General features: G+C 34.6%; 1 protein-coding gene and 1 long non-coding RNA gene across 4 annotated transcripts in view; one reads left to right on the forward strand and one right to left on the reverse strand.

Annotated features, from left to right (window-relative positions):
* The window catches only part of NEGR1 (neuronal growth regulator 1), an 897772-nt gene extending 883434 nt beyond the window's left edge, over positions 1 to 14338 (forward strand). Inside the window, exon 8 of the mRNA XM_082420866.1 lies at positions 10505 to 14338. Within this exon, the coding sequence (XP_082276992.1) occupies positions 10505 to 10629 (125 nt within the window). The 3' untranslated portion in view covers positions 10630 to 14338. The remainder of the gene's footprint in view (positions 1 to 10504) is intronic.
* Positions 1 to 20066, reverse strand: part of LOC309641433 — a 382184-nt gene that overhangs the window by 101875 nt on the left and 260243 nt on the right. The window contains exon 6 of one of the 3 annotated variants that reach the window (XR_014252608.1): positions 15209 to 18899. The exons of the other annotated variants lie outside the window; for them this stretch is intronic. This is a non-coding gene — a long non-coding RNA (uncharacterized lncRNA). Of the gene's footprint in view, positions 1 to 15208; positions 18900 to 20066 lie in introns of those variants that run through there. 3 annotated transcript variants of the gene reach the window in all.

The raw sequence follows: 20066 nt of genomic DNA on the forward strand, positions 1-20066 counted from the left end.
TAACTAACAAATTCAAATAGAAGTCACAGACAAGAGGGATTCTTTAACAGTTCTCTTGGAGGGTGTGTGTGTGTGTGTGTGTGTGTGTGTGTGTGTGTGTGTGTGTGTGTGTGTGTGTATTTAACTCTGTATGTTTATGGTATGATGTCTTCAGAGACATCAAAGAATACAAGTTTCTTCTTTTCTCTAAACTAGAACCGACCTTCCTTTGCAACGGTAGTCAATGTTTCCAAATCCTGAATTATTGATTGATGATATTACCTTCCCTATAGTGCTCCTTTCTTTTTCTTGAGCTTTATAATAAAACCTCATTAAACTGCAGAAGTTAAAATAGTTCTCTATAATAAATATTTTGACAGTGCCAATCACTTGATTAAATCCTGTGAGTGATACAAAAGTAAATTAAATATCACCATTGTTTTCAAGAAACTTAGACTCTACTGAAGGAGATGAACACCAGAGTGATAAAGTCTAAGTAAAAGTAAATGGCTGTGGGACAAAAGAGGAACTGGCAGATGAATTCCAACTAGAGTTAGGTGGTAACTCAGTAATTCAATAATACCACATAGAAGTAGAAGCATAGAGATTCAGCATACTTGAGTTCTAGTCTTATTTTTGCCTCTGACTGAAGCACATCATTCAATCTCTACCAGCCTCATCTCCTCATCTACAAAGTGAAGGTTTGCACTAAATGATCCCCAGTATCCCTTAGAGTTCTGACAGGTTCTACCTTTGTGAGCAGGTTGCATTTGAGATGAGCATTGAAAGATGGGTACTATTCCAACATGTAGCGATGCAGAAGCCCATCCCAGATGAAGGCAGAGTGTGAGCAAATCTGCAAATACAGCAAAGGGCTGGGCGTGCCCTGAGAATGGAGCGCCTTCCTGCCTAGTGTGCCTGCTGTGTCCGAGAGCAGCCAGCAATAGGACTGGAAAGGTAACTTTGGGAAAGTTTAAAGAGGGTTTTGAATTCCATACAAAGGCATCTGGATTTTATTAAGGTGTTTTAAATAGCCAGAATATAATGGCAATGATTAGAGAATCATTGAGAATAACTGAGAATGAATCTGGAGCATAACAAGTGGAACAATTTAAGTAAATCAGAACTACAGAGCCAGGTAATCACTGGTCTTTATTGCATTTGAAAAGCTAAGAAAAAAATTGGAAGGTAAATGGAATATTCCAAAAAATGGAAAAAAATAATCTAACCCTATGAAATTCTTTATCCTTAATGCTGAAAGAACAATGTTACAGAATAACAGAAAAGAAGCTGGTTTGGGGTAACCTTCCTAACACAAAAGATAAAAAGAATAAAATTTAGTAAACAAGATAATTTGATCATTAAAGCTTCAAGTGTAAACACTTATATAAAAACTTAAATAATTTCACACCCACATAGCCACACATATATAATCTTACAAACTCCTTCAACTTGCAAAAATGTTTACCAGTTTGCAATTTCACCCATTTTTACTACACTAGCAATGTCACAGTGATGATACAGCTAATGGCAGTGACTATTAGTGACCTTAAGAACACAGCTGGGTTTCTATTTTTATTTCTGTAAAACCTTCTTTCTTCAGCTAGATGATGCCTTAAAGGGCCAAACTAAAATCTATATAGTCAAGGCAATTTGTATTGTATGTTTGTGTATATATTTCACACAACAAAGGCAGCTTTCAAAACACATATACACACTCCCACACACATACACACAAAATATGTAATGACACTTACAAAGAACCCATTTGCAAACCAGCCTGGAATGAAAAACTGGACTTTGCCAGAGTTCAAAGAACCATTTCGGGTTATACAAAATTACCTCTGTTGCCAACACACTTCAAAACAGAGCTACTATAGATTCACGTACATCACTTCTGACTCGCAAAAAATAAAAATATCTAACACATTTAGAAGATACTGATGAATAATACAGACCGAAATTTTTTTTCAATGATTATGAAGGACAGAAAAAAAGGCAGCAGAATTTCTTTCCATTTGGGTGACGGCTTACTTATTCTCTTTCACTCAAATTAGAGGTAATAGTCTTGGAGAGTTTCATCTGGTTATTTGCAGAAAAAAAGTATTTATCTACAAATAGGTAGATTTCAGAATATAGGTAATAACACAGACAAACATATGTTTAAAATTCCTAATGTAGTTTATGCTGAGTAAATAGGATTGTATACCGTGAACTTTGGCAAAATGGCTATTTAGCAAGTAGAAAAGGATTCAAGGATGGTGGTTTGCCAGAGAAATACCTTAGTAGTTACTAAGAACAAGCTGGCAGGGAAATTCCATGAGTCAGAAAGAGAAAGGAATGGTGTGATTTCTCTAGCCATTCTGCTCATTGTTTATAACACAAAATGGAGATACTTTTTGTGAAAATTATTGTACATTTTTATGCTTGTGAAGGATCAGTTTGTAAAAAATGTCAGAACTTTCTGAAGATCGGCATTCAGTTTTTGACCAAATGAAAAAGTAAAAATCTAAAATGTTAGGATAAGTATCTAAATACAGATTTTCTATAAACTTAGGCTTCTAATTTGCAAAAAGTGCACTAATGTGCACTTGTTCGCGTGATTCCTTCTAAAAAAGATAAAAAAGAAGACTGGCAGGAATTCGAAGCCAGCTATCCAAGTCTTTCCCTAAATACGAGTGGAGCTAGCTGTGGTAGAGGCTCACAAATTAAGCCTTACTCGGAAGGACTGAGAGCTGCTTGAAAAGTGGACTATACTATGTTTATTTCTCTGTATTTCAGGAAACAATGTATGGCACAATAAAGGTGTGTTGAGTAAAAACAACTGAAAATCTATACATTGGTAGCCCTACCACATGACAGCTATGCTACTCAGGCATTCCTCAATTCCAAGCCTAGGGGAGGAAGAAGATCTTGGAGGTTCAATAGTATAGTAACATGCAGTAATGACACAAACAAAACCCTCCCCCCCGGAAATCACTGTTCATAGGTGTGGGATGGTTCCTGAGAAGACATGGTTTGTGCTGTGTCTTTAATGCAGTACATCCCATCTTAGGGCATGGACCATTTTATTGCACAAGAAATAGCGCAGAAAGGAATAATAAGATGATGTCACCTGTGCTAAGGCTTGCATGATTCATCCAGACGCCATAATCAAAAGTTGTACATGCAGTTGTAAAGCATATCCCATCCTGGTGCTCCTCTCCTCCCCTAATCTCCACCCAGTATTTAGGCAGAATTAAAGGATGCAAAAAATCTGGGTGTGATCTGAGCCTCTGATGTGTTATCCCTGACACCAGCTGATGGTGTTAAGGGGTGGACATTGCTAAAGAGAGGATTAAACTATCTTTCAAGCAAACTCCTCCCACAGTATGTAATGAAACAGAGTTGCACTGTGTTTTGGATTGAATCCATGGTGCATAATTTCTCAGTAGACTAATATACACTCTATTTTGAATCCACGTTAATCACTTTCTTTTATTTGAAATCTAATTTAGGTGTAAATAGTTCACTTCCCATTAAGGTATAAGCTTCCTTAGTAAAATGTAAGTTGAGGACAGGTTTTTCTTATGGAAGCAAAGTTAATGTACCTAAATAACTCTACCTAAGATTGCAACAAGAATCTTAAAAATATGACTCAAAGCTAGTTTAGTTAAAGCTTCAGTCATTTAAGGAAATTGCCTAGGCAAGTAATTGGTATTATACCAAACTAAATATTTCACAGTTACATTTGCTTTTGCCTAAAAATAAAAACTGGAGCAATACAAGGGAAAACTGCCAAGACTGAAAATAATATGCAGCAGCTGTAAGTAATTGGAAGTGATAATCATAATTAGACAAGATGTAAGATATGTATTAAAGCCCAGATTGGATCTTCCTGTTGGCAACGGGGAGAAATCCCAAAGGTCTGGACCCCACACATAGCCCACACACTTCTCCTTCATGCCTGAGAGCCCCTCTGAAACCAAACTTGGCATTGGATCAGCCCTGAAACCACCCAAGGCCGTGCACCATACTGTTCCTCTTGGGAAGAGACGGAGGAAAAGAAGAAATGGAAGAGGTCATACTCCTTCCTTTCAAGGAGCCTGCAAACCAGAAGAAACTGGCCATTTATCTAGCAGTAATTGGCATTAAATTAAGGTCCTCTGAAAGAAGCCAAGGTAATGAAGAGAATAAATATTTTTGTAAGATAAAATGGAGGACAGCTTTGTAAGACCAAAGAAACATTGATTTATCCAAGTATAGATCAAGAATGAAGTAAAATAGGCTTGTTCCATGGAAAACATCTCAAGCTAAAGAGAAAGCTCTATGGGGACAGGAGCCATTTCTATTTGGCTCAGTGACTCAGAGAATGCCTCACACATAGCACACACTAAATTTGCTAAATGAATGAGCAAATGAATAGCGTTTAGGTAACACTTGAGGGAGTGTTTATCTTGTGTTAAATATTGTACTGGGTACTTTAAATGTATCAGCACATTTAATCTTCATGATCACATTTGAGATACTACCAATCCTCATTTGCAGATGAGGATGCTGAACTAAGCACAGCTAAGAAACGTGCCTAGGTTAGTCTATTTAGAAAGAGGTGGAGCTGGACTTTGAACCAAATCTGGATCTACAGTCCATGTATTATGCACATCATATTTTAAAACTAGAGTGCCTTTAGCTTTACTAGGAAAGTGGGAAGAATAACAACCAGCCTTTTCTGTTCTTTGTTTTAAATTCTGATCTGTAAACCACACCAAAGTAGCCTCCCTGACATACCCCCATTTCATTCCTTCTTTCTCTTAAATAAAATGTCAAACTTGAAAGCATCTAACACATTGCTCAAGGGCTGGGTATTCTCATTATCTCTCTCTTAGTTTTAAATCTTCACCCTTTTGTTTTCTTCCTCCTTTCCCTTCCCTTTTCTTTCTCCTTTCTTTCTCAATTTAAATGTCTTCTCCTTTCTTCATTCTTCTCCTCGAAACCAAAGACAATTAAATAGGTAGTAAGAAAGAAACAGAAGTTTCCTCCTTCCACACTTTGCCTTAAGAGTAAGAAATCATAGGAACAACTATTGAAATAGGGTATTTTATCAAAGCGGTCATGGATTACACAAATCATATTTAGGAATATTTTCCCACATTCAATTCAAAATACATCTGTTAAACACATTTGATATAAGATACAAATGCACATATGACAAGGAGGAATGTTCCATAATTTCAACATGTTTATAGTCCAGTGGAAGAGAAAGATATATCTTTCTATGTATATATTATACATATATATAATTTATTATAAGTAAAAAAGGATATATTTATGAAATCGGGTATAAGCAGGAGACTAACAATTCTTATTAGAGAAATTGGGGGAGCCTCATGGAGGAGGTGGTATTTTAGATCTTTAAGAAGGAATAGGACTTAGGTGGAGAAGGAGAATAGGAAGTAACGCCTTTTAGGCTGAAGGATATAGCATGTGCAAATGACAGGGAATAATGAAAACACTCTATGTGTTTAGAAAATGGCCCATGTGACTGGAGCTAACAGTGTGTATGAGTCTGGATAAGTTGACTAGAACGAGATAATAGATGTCCCTGAATGCTGAGCTACACAACTTTGGCTTCCCTCCACAGGCAATGGAAACCCCTGAAGGTTGCGGCTAACGTCTTGTGGCTTCTCATATCACTCAGAAGGAAACCAAACCCTCACTATAGCCCAACTACACCTGTGATCACATGCCCTTTCCCTTCTAATACTACTTAGAATGAGTAGCAGTATGATATTCATAGGCAACTAAAAACATAGCAGGAAACATACAACAGATCTGACCATCCCAGAGACACATCTGGATGTCTCCAAATTCAGGACCATATATGGGGGCCCAGGTTCCTCTACACTCCCTGTCTTTTGCTGCAAGAGGATGATGCTACAAAGTTTGATGCATGCTCTTCCCCTATAATCTGCCTCATGATCTTTCTTCCTGGTCCTGCTGAAATGCTGAAGGAAGGTATTCTGACTCTGTACAGGTCTTAGAAGGTAAGAATGAGTCTAAAAGTAGAGAGAGAAGAAAGAATAAAATATGGGTCATGAAAGTATTCTTCTGAAAAAAGAAGTCAAGATATTGTGTCCCCTTATGTGTTTATGGTGATAATATTGGAAATGGATGTGAACTTTATCATCATTCAACAAACACTTAATTGAACACTTACTAAGTACTAGACTCTGTGTTCTGTACCAGTGATAAAATACACATATAATAAATCTTGGCTTGAAGACATTCTTGGTCTAATGGGGAAAGATAGATATGTAAATATGATATTAAATATAATGCCAAATTAATTTGTCATATGGTTTTATAAAGACATTTCACTTTTTAAAGATGATATTTGAATTGAGTCTTAAAGCTAATTTCTAATAGCTAACAGTTATTTTCTTTAATTTCTTAACATTTTCTATAATTTCTTAAATAGCTGATTGGGATTTAACATGCCAAGCAAATCTAAGTGGCCCAAATAGTACTAAGACCCATAACTTAAGTACCATTAGCCTTGTACTCTAAATCACTCAGTTTACAAGTCCCCCCAAAACACATAATAAATATCAGTCAATGAGATAAACACTACATAATAATAAGATACCTAAGTCAATGGGCTACTATGCTGTAGTTTTTTAAAGTGAGATATATATATGTACTAACATGTGTATATCACTGCATTTTGTAAAAAATAATTGTTACTGTGTCTGCTGCCTGGACTACTTACCTGCCATGAGTCCTTGGGGAGCCCTCCCATGTTCATTCATTATCCTTATAGTAATTATATAAATCCTAATGTTCAATATTTGCCTTTTTATTTTTTATCTCCAACTAGAATGAAACTTTCCTGAGAGGAGATTGAGTTTATTTACCTTTTCTTGTGTTCAGTTCCCAGGACCAAAAAATGATGTTCGATGTATACTTAAAGATGATACATGATATATGACTTGGCATTAGATATCTGACCTCACATTCCCTTAACTAACTTTGCTCTTTATTTTGGGGCCTACTAATTGTCAATAGCTACTTTACAGTACTTCTATAATATTCAATAATTGCAAGTAACAATGCTGCAACAGGCTCCTACTTTATTTTAGGACTAATGGAAGTATTGCATTCACAAACAACTAAAAAATACACCCATTTGAGACATCCATGAAAAAAATATATACTGTTAATTACAAAGTAATATTTAATTTTTAAATATGATATATATTTGTTATGTCTAAAACAATAGGAGGCTGAGTAGAAGATAAAGGCACATTGGAGAAAAAGATGGCATTTAAGGTATATGATAAAAAGGAATATATATGGAGACATATGAAATTGAGTAACAAAAGGATCATACCCACCTTATTATATATTGTATTTCCAGTACTTAGTACAGTCCCTGGTACCTAGTTTAATAAATATTTGCTGAATGAATGAAAGAAAGCATATGGTAGATTCTCTAGCTTATAGACAAGCGGCTTGCTTCAGAAGAGATTCTGTTTTGAAGGAGAGACATACTCCTTTTAACTCTGACCTATTTATTTATTTAATTGAATTGTTCATTCAACAGATATTTCTTGAATATCCACTATGTACCAGCACTTGCCAGACATTGTGTCTGGAAACACTAAGATAAATAAAACATGACCTAGGAGAGTTTACAGTCTGGTGAGAGAAATAGATATGTACACAAATATTTGTAATGCAGTATGATAGTTGTATAAAAAGCAATATATATTGTGACCTAATGACACAATAGGGTAATCTGCTCAGCTTGTTGGAGAAAGAGAGGGGATTCAGGAAAGATTGCCCCAAAAATGCATTTTAAAGGATGAGTAAGGAGTTTTGAGAGTCTTTTATACTCTACCCACTTAATGTACTATTTAATTTGTCATGATATAAAAATGTTATCTTTGTGTGCTTGGCTTTTTTTTTTAATTTTTATTTATTTATTTATTTATTTATTTATTTATTTATTTATTTATTTATTTTTGGCTGTGTTGGGTCTTCGTTTCTGTGCGAGGGCTTTCCCTAGCTGCGGCAAGTGGGGGCCACTCTTCATCGCGGTGCGCGGGCCTCTCACTATCGCGGCCTCTCTTGTTGCGGAGCACAGGCTCCAGATGCGTAGGCTCAGTAGTTGTGTCTCACGGGCCTAGTTGCTCCACGGCATGTGGGATCTTCCCAGACCAGGGCTCGAACCCGTGTCCCCTGCATTGGCAGGTAGATTCTCAACCACTGCGCCACCGGGGAAGCCCTGTGTGCTTGGCTTTTAAGATCTATTTCTTATTTATGAAATCATTTTATGTGCTTTGCTTATTATTAGTCCTGTATTATTATACCAGTTTTATTGCACTCAAGATTCTTAAAAATACAGCAAAAATAACTCTGAAATAGCTGTCACTGAGAAGGTAACAGACCAATTAAATATTTGTTTATATTAAAAAAAATAAAACATCGTTCTAAGTCTTGAACAAGAGAAAATAATTTAAGGAGTTTTGTGGTTTTAAATTAGACTTCTTACATATCAAAACTTGAAAAGCTATCTGTTCAACAATAGACTTATTTTCTTCATCATCTTCTCCTTGTTTAAAACTCATTTGTGATGCAAATAAAAACATCAAATAGTTGATTTTGCTCCATGTTTACTAAAGAGTAGTAGTCTCAGACCTTGAATCTCACTCACATAGAATCAACAATTGTACTGTCAAGAAAACTCCCCACTGGCAGGGGCCAATGCATCTTTCATCTCCTTTAATTTCTTAGAGTTCTAAACAACACAATTTATTCTTCTTGTAACGTGAAAATATAGTCATTGGTGAAAATTCCGTTAAAAACTAGCTGTTGGTAATTCAAACTCAGTGTGACTAAAACAGCTTCTGGATTTATGAATTTGGGGGTGAAACAGTATTTTTTTAATTGCATTATTCATTTCCTAGTAGGAAACAGTGCTTGAAATCCAGGTTTCATTAAGAAGAGGTAGTTAAAAGTATGTTGGTGGAGTTTTTTATTATTACTATTCTTATTCTTATGGTAAATGAGAATCAGTCTCAAGCAAAGCTGAGCATGCCTGTGACGGTTTCTGTAACACAATATAATTCACGTTCAAAGAGGCAACTGTCCTCTGTGAAATGAAGTGGAATCCATTCAGTAGACTCCCACAGTATCCCAAACTTGGTGAATCTCTAGGTGAAACCTCTCAGTGAAAATTCAACGTGACTGTTAGCCAAGTACCCACAGGAGCTTCTCTATGTATAAAACTGTGATCTTTCCAATGTATGAATGTAATCATACAATTCAACAGCTCCAAATTCTTCAAAATCTCCTTCAGTCTAAAAAGCTAAACTTTTTTCCATTACAGTCAAGGTCATTCTATCTGCCTACAGTTCCATTTCAATTCTCTCCACTCCAGGCCTCAAACTTCACAGTCCAGCAAGACTAACCTACTTTTAGATCCTAGAATACATGCCGTGCTCTCTCCTTTCCTCATGCCTTTGAATATAGTGTTTTCCCTACCCAAATGATGGTCTCCTTTGGCAAAACTCTCTGTTAAATCATCCTTCCCTTGCCCAGGCAGATTTAAATACAGTTTTCTGTGTCACTGCAGTTTGCACATGCAATTCTAATGTTCCTAGGATTGGAAAAGATATTAGAAGAGAAAATCTCTTTGTTTTTCCAGCATTTTGTATAGTATTTGGCCAATAAAAAAGATCCAAAAAGATATGCATGTATATATGTATGATATCACTTAGATGTGGAATCTAAAAAAAGTAGAACTTGTAAAAACAGAGAGTAGAATAGTGGTTACCAGAGGCTGGGAGCTGGGAAAACTGGGGAGATTGTTGTTTAAGTGTACAAACACAATCAGTAGATAAATAAGTTCTGGAAAGCTAATGCCCAGCATAGTGATTATAGACAACATTACTGTATTATAACCTTCAAAGTTGCTAAGAGACTAGATCTTAATTGTTCCCACCACAGAAAAGAAATGATAATTATGTGACATGATAGAGGTATTAGCTACCGTTATGGTAGTAATCACATTGCAATATATAAATGTATCAAATCAACACTGTTGTACACCTTAGACTAAAACAATGTTATAAGTCAATTATATCTCAATAAAAATTTAAAATATATACTAAATGAATATTGTCCACTAATGCAAATATTTACAATGAATGTAAGAGGAATAATAATGTTAGCTGATATTTGTTGAATACTTAGTGTGCGTCCAGCCCAGTGCAATGTGCTACATGTGCTTCATCTCCAATTCTCACTGCAGCCTTGCCAGGTGGATTATATTATTTCTATTTTGCCCTTGAGAAAAGTGAAGCTCAGAGAGGTTAGTCGAATAGGCCACATGTTGTCATACAGCAGAACCAGATGTGAACCTAAGTCTGTCTGAGTCCAGTGCCAGTGTTCTCTCCAGTACACCCAGCTGCCTTTTGATTATTGTTAAGATCTTGAAAGACACAAATTAGATTTTGATTTATTCTTTTCCATTTCTTTCCAGCTCCAAGTACAGCCCAGTATGGAATTACCGGGAGCGCTGACGTTCTTTTCTCCTGCTGGTACCTTGTGTTGACACTGTCCTCTTTCACCAGCATATTCTACCTGAAGAATGCCATTCTACAATAAATTTAAAGACCCATAAAAGGCTTTTAAGGATTCTCTGAAAGTGCTGATGGCTGGATCCAATCTGGTACAGTTTGTTAAAAGCAGCGTGGGATATAATCAGCAGTGCTTACATGGGGATGATCGCCTTCTGTAGAATTGCTCATTATGTAAATACTTTAATTCTACTCTTTTTTTGATTAGCTACATTACCTTGTGAAGCAGTACACATTGTCCTTTTTTTAAGACGTGAAAGCTCTGAAATTACTTTTAGAGGATATTAATTGTGATTTCATGTTTGTAATCTACAACTTTTCAGAAGCATTCAGTCATGGTCTGCTAGGTTGCAGGCTGTAGTTTACAAAAAACGAATATTGCAGTGAATATGTGATTCTTTAAGGCTGCAATACAAGCATTCATTTCCCTGTTTCAATAAGAGTCAATCCACATTTACAAAGATGCATTTTTTTCTTTTTTGATAAAAAAGCAAATAATACTGCCTTCAGATCATTTCTTCAAAATATAACATATCTAGATTTTTCTGCTCGCATGATATTCAGGTTTCAGGAATGAGCCTTGTAATATAACTGGCTGTGCAGCTCTGCTTCTCTTTCCTGTAAGTTCAGCATGGGTGTGCCTTCATGAAATAATAATTTTCTCTTCATCTCCAACTAATAAAAGTGTTTTTGCCAAATTCTACAATTTGAAAGCAAAAGTAAACCACAATGATAAAGTTAAACTATATCCTGTCTCTAAAGAACAAAGGAGTTATCAAGCTGTAAAAATCTCTTCCCTCATTACCAGTAGCATTTTGAGAATTTTGCCCCACGATGACTCAGTTTTGTGATGAAAAACAATTTAACTAACATAGTACAGGTAAATCTACCATATGATTTCTTTAGTTGTAGCTAAATGTGAGATCCACTCGGGGAAATAATTCCCTTTAAAATGATAGCACAGTCCATCCAAAGGATTGCCTAGCAATACAGCATCTTTTCCTTTCACTGTTCCAGGCCAAAATCTTTAAGATGGTTTGTCAGAAAGGACACAAAGTCCAATTACCTAATATTACATGAGTTGGTAAGCACTCAAAATTTTTGGTTCTGTGGCAGGTAAGTTGGTATGCTAGATATAGTGTTCCTGTGGATAGGAGTATTTTGCCTATTTTCCATCTGAAAACATCACTCAGTTGATAGTTTGGTATGCATATTGTATTTCAAAAGCTCCAAAATATATTATAACAAATATTCCATGCTGGTATGCAGCAGATCAATCCCTGAAATAACAAATTCTGCAGTTAAATCTTTCTCTATAGCCATGTCAGCTCAAACAAACAAGGCCAAAAAGAAAAAAAAAAATTACCATGCTTTATTTCTTCTTATGTGATATATGTAAGATGTGTTCAAATGAAGACCAGCCACCAGTGATGAAGAATATCTTAAAATCTACTAATTATTAACTTATCATGGATATTAAATTATTTCTATCATAAAGAATGAAAACTACATTTTTGAAAGAAAATCCGGTTACTCTAAGAAGTATTATATTACAAGAATAGTTTGTTGGTGTTACTCTTTACTAAAGAAAGACCATAGCCTTGAAAGCCATTTTACAGGTTTAATAAAGTTACCAATTTCACTATACCTAGAGAGATTTCTGCAAATAGTTCCCTTTTGCAAGTCATAATAACTACAAATCACCTACTAATATAGTTAGAAACAAGATATTTCACGAAGGTTTTATACATTTAAGATATATAATATTTTGCCCTGAAAGAAATGTATATAAGTAAAATATAAGTAAAATTTAGTCCCAAAGTACACCATAAATCTGTTTTAACTAGAAATGTGAATCCTAAATGAGGAGGCATAAACGTACAATATTTCCACAAAATGGCAATAATATGGCATAATGCTATTAAATTTACTCACTGTAATAATTTATTACATTATTTTGACTGATATAAGGGTTTTTCTTAAACACATATGGCATTTTAACTTTGATTATTATTGATTTGCTTTTTAAAAATATTCTTTGTGGAATTGGTGAGTAAACTACAAAATATTTTTTGTGTGTATTGCAGCTTTAAAGTGGCACACTCCATAATAATCTACTTACTAGAAATAGTGGTGCTACCACAAAAGTGTTAACCATCAGTACCATTGTTTGGGAGAAAGAAACAGATCAAGAATGCATATTATACAGTGATCGCTTTCCTAGAGTTAAAAATACCTCCTCTTTGTAAGGTTTGTAGGGTAAATGTGAGGTAAATTGAGGTATAAACTATGGATGAACCAAATAATTAGTTCAAAGTGTTGTCATGATTCCGAATTTGTGGAGTCTGGTGTTTTTCCCATAGGATGTGACAGAAGTACAGTCATAGCTCAGTAGCTATATGTATTTGCCTTTATGTTAGAAGAGAATTTCTTGAGTGACTTTTTAAATAGAGGAGGTATTCACTATGTTTTTCTGTATCAAGCAGCATTCCTAGTTGTTAGGCCCCTGGACAGAGTGAAATCATGAGTATTTATGAGTTCAATATTGTTCAAATAAGGCTACAGTATTTGCTTTTTTGTGTGAATGTATTGCATATGATGTTCAAGTAGATGATTTTACATTTATGGACATATGAAACGTCTGATTATTCCATCTTATCAGTCCTGATTGTACAAGATTGTTGCAATTTCAAAATAGCAGTTTTATGAAACTGATTTATCTTTTGATCTATAACAATTTTTCTAGCTATTCATTTCAGCATTATATTTCCACGGGTTTCATTTGTGGGACTCTTTTTGTTGCCCCTGAATTTTTTTCAAAGAAAGAAAAAAGAAAAATAAAGAGCAGTTGAGAAAGGAGAGTAGAAAGAAAAGAAAAAGACTGAAAAGGGAAAGAGGTAAAGGGAGAAGCAAAAAAAAAAAAAGAAAGAAGGAAGAAAGGAAGGGAGGGAGGGAGGAACCAGAATATTAGGGTAGCTGACTTAATACATTTGCATTCTTTTAACTGCAACTGGTGTAATTATGTTTTACAACGATCCCATTTGAAACATAAGTCCTGTTACACCATTAAGTTCCTATTATGCAGCAATTATATAACAAAAAGTACTGCCCAAATTACAGTATTGTGTTATGGGGTGACACTAAAAGTTTTGAGAGAGAGAATGTCAAACTTAAAGCCACTTTTGGGGAGTTTGGACTTAACTGAAAAATTAACGCTTCATCATAACATTTAAGCTATATCTAGAAAGTAGACTGGAGAACTGAGAAAATTACCAGATAATTCAGGACAATATATATATATATATATATATATATATATATATAAATACCCCAGTGTGTGAACTCAGAAAACTCTGAGAAATTTATCAAAGCCAATTATCTATATTGATCAAATTTACTGCATAATTGTTAATTTATCCATTGTGCTTAGCTTTGTGACACAGCCAAAAGTTATCTATTTAATCTTTTCAATAAAAATTGTTTTTTGAAACTCAGAAATGATTTAAAAAGAGGTCAGGTTTTTAACTATTTATTGAAGTATGTGGATGTACAGTATTTCAATAGATATGAATATGAATAAATGGTATGCCTTAAGATCCTTTGAATATGTATTTACTTTAAAGACTGGAACAAGCTCTTCCTGTCTTTTAGTAAAACATCCGTATTTCATAATCTGATGTAAAAATATGTTGTACTGTTTCCAATAGGTGAATATAAAGTCAGTTTATCAATTAAAATATGTATTTGACTCATTTGAAAACTCTATTAGTTTAACGGAAAAAGAAAGAAATAGTAAACATATTTCTGCTATTCCCTTCTTCATTTTCTGCTGCATCCACTGTACCACATTCACGTCTTTCAGATACTCCAATGCAATACAAGGTGAAAATGTTAGATGCTACAGTTTTAAAAGGATCCATTTTGTAGCCTTTCTCTCTATTGCTGATTCCCAAAGTGTCTAATAACCTGAACTACATCTAGCCTAAAGAAGAAATTTTCTGGAAAGATTTTATTATCAATTATTTAGAACTTTTACCTGCTGAAATGCATCAAAGTTAGTAACAGAGACTGATGATGAAATCCTGTTGGTTTTTCAGGCTAAACATCCAGGCAGATAGTACAATTTCATAAGACAGCTGGGTATAAAACGGAGTATATACTCCACTTCAAGGCATTCAGATACAATTTCAGTAAAAAAAACACCTTGCTTTCCAAACAAAATGTGATTTGGCTGAAAGCCCATAGTTTGTGATGGTTATAATATGCAAATGAGAGCCACCCCAAATGACTGATTTAAGCCATCTTTTCCAAATCTGTCCATTTATGCTCATCAACCAAATAAAAGGGAACAATATTGTAGATAAACAAAACAACAGACTATCTGTACTTGGTGTAACAGGCTATTTTGAAATATGGGTGTCATTGCTATTCTGGGAAAACCATATCTACCGAATCCCTTCCCCCTCAAACAATGAAAACACACACTAATAAACATCTGATTTTCCCACTGGCTCATTATTTCTCCCTTTGTAAATTCTATTCTGCAAATAATCACATGGAAACAGAAGCATCAAGTCTCAGACCCTGAAAGCTAGCATATGAAGCAGAGCTATTTTCTCTCTGAACATAATAGGTCAAAACAGAGATACTTCAAAATGACATCTAGGTATTTGGAAAATAATTACTTGCTTTTGCCTGGCAGGTAGAAATTTAAGAGAAAATTTTCCAAGAATAATTCATTCAAGATAATGTAATTTGATCCAAACACCAGAGTGTCAATGTACTCCCCCGAACTTTTGAGGAAGCATATACCTTCACATTCATATAAGCTTTTGTCTAATAATCCCAAACTTACTGAAAATATTTAAGAATTGACATGTTTAGTAGAAAAAGAAAAAATTGGCAAATGAATCAAATAAATACTGTCCAATCTTTCTGGAGAGGAAGAAAGAAGGAATAGTTTTCAGTCGTCTCCCTAAAAGCTCCTCCCACAGCCCTATTAAGACTACCATGACTCCCCCAAGGTCTTCTTCAATCTAAGAAACGTGCTCCACCTCAGAGACAGATGTGGCAGTTAGAATTACTCCTGAAGGGTCACAGCTATCTCTACCTTGAATTTTACGATGGCAAAGTACTTCAGCAGATATTACTACTCTGACTTTAAATGTACTTTAAAATGTTATTATTGTCTCATTGATGATGAACATGATATTCAGAAATTTTAAGTCACTTGCTAAAGATTATACTTCCACTAAGTGGCAGATCTGAGCCAAATGTGCAATGCAAAAATACTCCCAATTTGTTTCAGTTTCCATGAGCCTTCTTAGAAATAGAAAAAGGATGTGATCACATTACTAGCTTCACAAACAACTATATGTACATTTATATTTATATATAAGTAACTGTTTATATGTAGATAAATTTTTTTCCTTTAATGCCATCCTTTTATTTTCCAATGCCTCTAGAGGGTATGTGGTTTAAAGACAAATCACATTATACATCTCATCTAAAACTTTTGGGGTGCAACTGCCTTTGGACACACAGCCCTTGATAATATTAGGCCCATCACACCAAATGGAGGATCTTGTCATAATCATATGTATTTTTTAATATAGCATTTTGCAAAAACCTGCCAAGTTTTGAATAATCCACTAAGACTATTTCCTAGGCATCTGCAATCAACAGAATTCTTAGGGAAATGGAGAGCAGAATATATACACATTTTTTTAAAATTCACAATAGAATACTGATTTTAATCTTGAGCAATGTTGTTTGAGCCAATTTATATCAAAATACTAATTATATGCACATCTGTTTGTGCTGGGGCAGTAGAACAAGAGAAAGATTCTAATTTTAGAAATTAAACTATGTACAACCTAAGGAATACATTTGTATTTTGTTGTCAAAATAGAAATATAACGCAAATCCTGTGAATATCACTCTAGTTTGAAAAAAATGAAAAGCACAACTTTCACACACATGTAAAATGAACACATTAGTTCATTAATGAAGGACTAAGATGTTACAACCAGATAAAAGGATAATCCAAAGAACAGGCACATTTATAGATCAAGAATATTGAAATTAATATGCTAATAGAGGTAAAACTGGCTTCTTCCAGAATAAACAATTTAATTGAAACTTTAACCAACAGAATTTATTTATGTGTTGACTGACAAGAAATACTTTGCCTTACTATCATTTATCTACAACTTGTAAAATAGTTCAAATGCAATGAAAGGTGGAGTCCCCGTAGAATCAGAACCAGGTAACCTGGATGGGTGTGTGCTAAATAATGCATGGGTTTTTCATTGCAATCCAAAATTTCCCCTAAAATGATGAGATGCAAAAATCTTAAAAGCAGTTGAATTTAATGAATTGCCAATATTTTAAGGTTTGATAATATCTCTTGCAATGACTCAGAAAAAAACCCCCCAAGTTATCTAATATTCTACATTCTCTATATTCTAATTACTCATTTTCTTCCTTAATCCACAAACCATTACCCAATAGTTTGGAACATATAGAAGGAGAAATAAACAAAACATAACAAGGGTGGCCTTGCTTCAAGAATCTACCTTGTTGAAAAATGAATATATTTTGGACACTTGTTAAAAGAAAAAGTTTTTTGTCATTTGGAGGGAGGGGCATTTAATTCAGGGGATAACAGGAATTTTATATGAACAGCAATAAGGAAAATAAAGTAGCAGTTGAGATGGCAATATCTCTTCAACCAAAATCAACGGTAACGGTGAAAACATTGTAAGACTATTGCTGAGCTGAATGGTCTGCTTCCACTTAATGCTAATGAGCCCAGTCCTTGCAAATTTTGGTTTGGTAGAAACTGCAGGAGGTAGCATGGTCCATTAGGCTTTCAAAGCTTCAAAATGTTAAAGGGGGTGGTTTTCCTCCTTCATTTCAAGTGAATTGCTAAAAGCATTGGGATGTTCCTCAGTGGAACTTTGAATTTGCTAGTTTCTTCATTAATTTTGACCTTTTTGCATTCAAAAAAGTTAACTTTACACTAAACGCAGCAGACTTCTACCTCCTGCAGGTTTGAATTGTGCTTAAACAAATACTCCAAGCACATGGAATTTCCTGAGAAAATTTGGGGACCTTATTTTAGAAAAAGAACTTATACAATATTCTTTGGAGACTCTAATATGCTAATAAAAAAGAATAAAGTTTTCTTGGTTGTTCTAAAGCACCTAATAGAATCCACAGAACTCTTACATAGTTTTCTAAGTAGTTTCATAAATGTGGGTTGTGGTTGCCCTGAAACTTGATATCTCCCTACAGCACATTTGACAAGTGACCTGGCAAAAATGTGGTCAACAGCTCATTTATGACATACTCCTTAAGAAATTGTTGCCAGAGATTTGAAACTGCTTCAAGCTGATGTCTTTCAAAACAAAGCACATACTCACACATACAAACACAAAATCACATTGCTATCAGTGATCTGGAAAATAAACTTCCAAGCCAGCCATGTGGTGTTCTGGATAATTCAAAAAAAAAGAAGAAATGACAACAGTGCAGCCAGCAGTTTCTGTTTGTTTCATTTGCTAAGATTTTCATGTAAGTAACATCTTGTGATTTAATTATTCAGAAGATGGCACCTGCTTTAAATGCTGACATGGAGAAAAACAGATTTTTTTGGAATAAAATTTATTTCTGGAAATACATTTTTCCTGTTGATAGATATGTAACTAGTTTATGCTTTTGAAAGTCTTACTGTCTAATAATTTTAAATGTTGACAAGGAGAAAGATTTTTTTTTTTAATTTGGAATTTTTTTTTTGCTGGAAATGTATATTTCCAATTTATAGATAGACAACTAGCATGTGTGTCCAGAAATTTCTGTTCTCTCATAATTCAGTTGTAACAATATATTAACAAAACTTTCATAGTTTAATATATGAGGAATGAATATCTTTTACAAAGTAACACAAGAAATTATACAATGAGCTTCATTTTTATGTTTAGGTACATCCTCAGGCTAGTATCATTTCAAGAAGAATCTGTCATCTGTTGATTTTGGATATGTCAAAAATAAACTTAGTTTAGAATAAAAAGACATTTACCTTAACTTTTGTCAGATAACTCAAAATGTTCACATGACATCCATCCTTTCATGCACTTATCCTACAGGAAAGTGTGATTGGTAACCTTCGAAGAGAATTTTAAAAGGAATTATCTGATAGAGTTAATCTGGATGTTTAGAAGACAGTCACCAAACTGGAGCAAAAGTTCTCTGTTTCTCTAATCCTTTCTCTAGGAAGCCAACCTCACCTTAAATCTGAAAAGAGAAAGAAGGAGAAGAGAAAAAAGAGGGAAAAGGGGAGGAGGAGAGGGAGGGAGGGAGGGAGGAGAAAAGGAGGAGGGAGGGGGAGAGAGACAGAGAGACAGACAGAGAGAGAGAGAGAGAGAGAGAAATTAACAATGTATTTTCTGTTCAGAAAAATAATAGGAAAATGTTGCCAAAGAAAGACTTCCTGTATGTGTGTGTGTTGGTGTGTGTACTTACTGCTGCCCAGATCTATTATATAATGAACAACAATGTCTTTTCTTCACAATATGACTTCAGTTTCCACATTTATAATCAGTAAATACAGTGAGGTGAATAAAGGTTGCTATTCTATATTTTCCAAGTTGTCATTCCTCTTGTTTCTTTGAAAGTTTAATTACTCTTCATCTAAAATTATATTTGGGTTAGTATATCATACTGTTTTCTCAAGAAAATATGACAATATTTCACCACATATTATAATGAAAGTGATAAAACATCCATTGCTCTGTGACTTGGATAGTTAATAGTGAATTCTCCTAAGAAATTGCTTAGTAAGAAAATAAAAGCTGAATTTGAATAGTTTACCACTTTATAAATAGGCACAGTAAAATAAAGAGTCATATCTTCTGTAATTGTCAGGAATAAGTTTTGGTGATGTTTGAAAAAAATCCCTAAAGTCCTGAGAATTTCACTCTTAATTTCAGGCTTTCAGAAAAACTGAAAAATATTTTTCAAAAGTAAATAAAGTAAAACTTTACTTTAAGGGGTCACAATGTTTTATAAATCTGTGATACCAGTATATTCACATGTTATAGTCTGTCAGTCTTGGTTGCAAACAACAGAAACAAACTGGCTAATTTGAGCAGAAAAGGAATTCATTGGAAGAATCTTGGCTAGCTCTCAGAATGATGGAAAATCTGGAGAACAGGATGACATCAAGATAGGAAATGCAACCAAAAATGCAGCCAATAGGCAGCCAAGCACACAGCTAAGGTCATGCTACAGGTAAGGATACCACCTTCATGGACAACTGTCATCTCCATTGGAATCTCAGCTCTACTACTGCTACCCTGAGTAATATCTAACTGTTCCCATATCTGCTTCACTTCCCTAAGGTCCAAAGTCCTGAGCAGTTGACCAAACCTACGTTCCTACACTCAAGAACTAAGCTGTCAG

This window comes from Balaenoptera physalus, assembly GCF_965194825.1.
Source record: "Balaenoptera physalus genome assembly, chromosome: 1".
NCBI classification, from domain to species: Eukaryota; Metazoa; Chordata; class Mammalia; order Artiodactyla; family Balaenopteridae; genus Balaenoptera; species Balaenoptera physalus.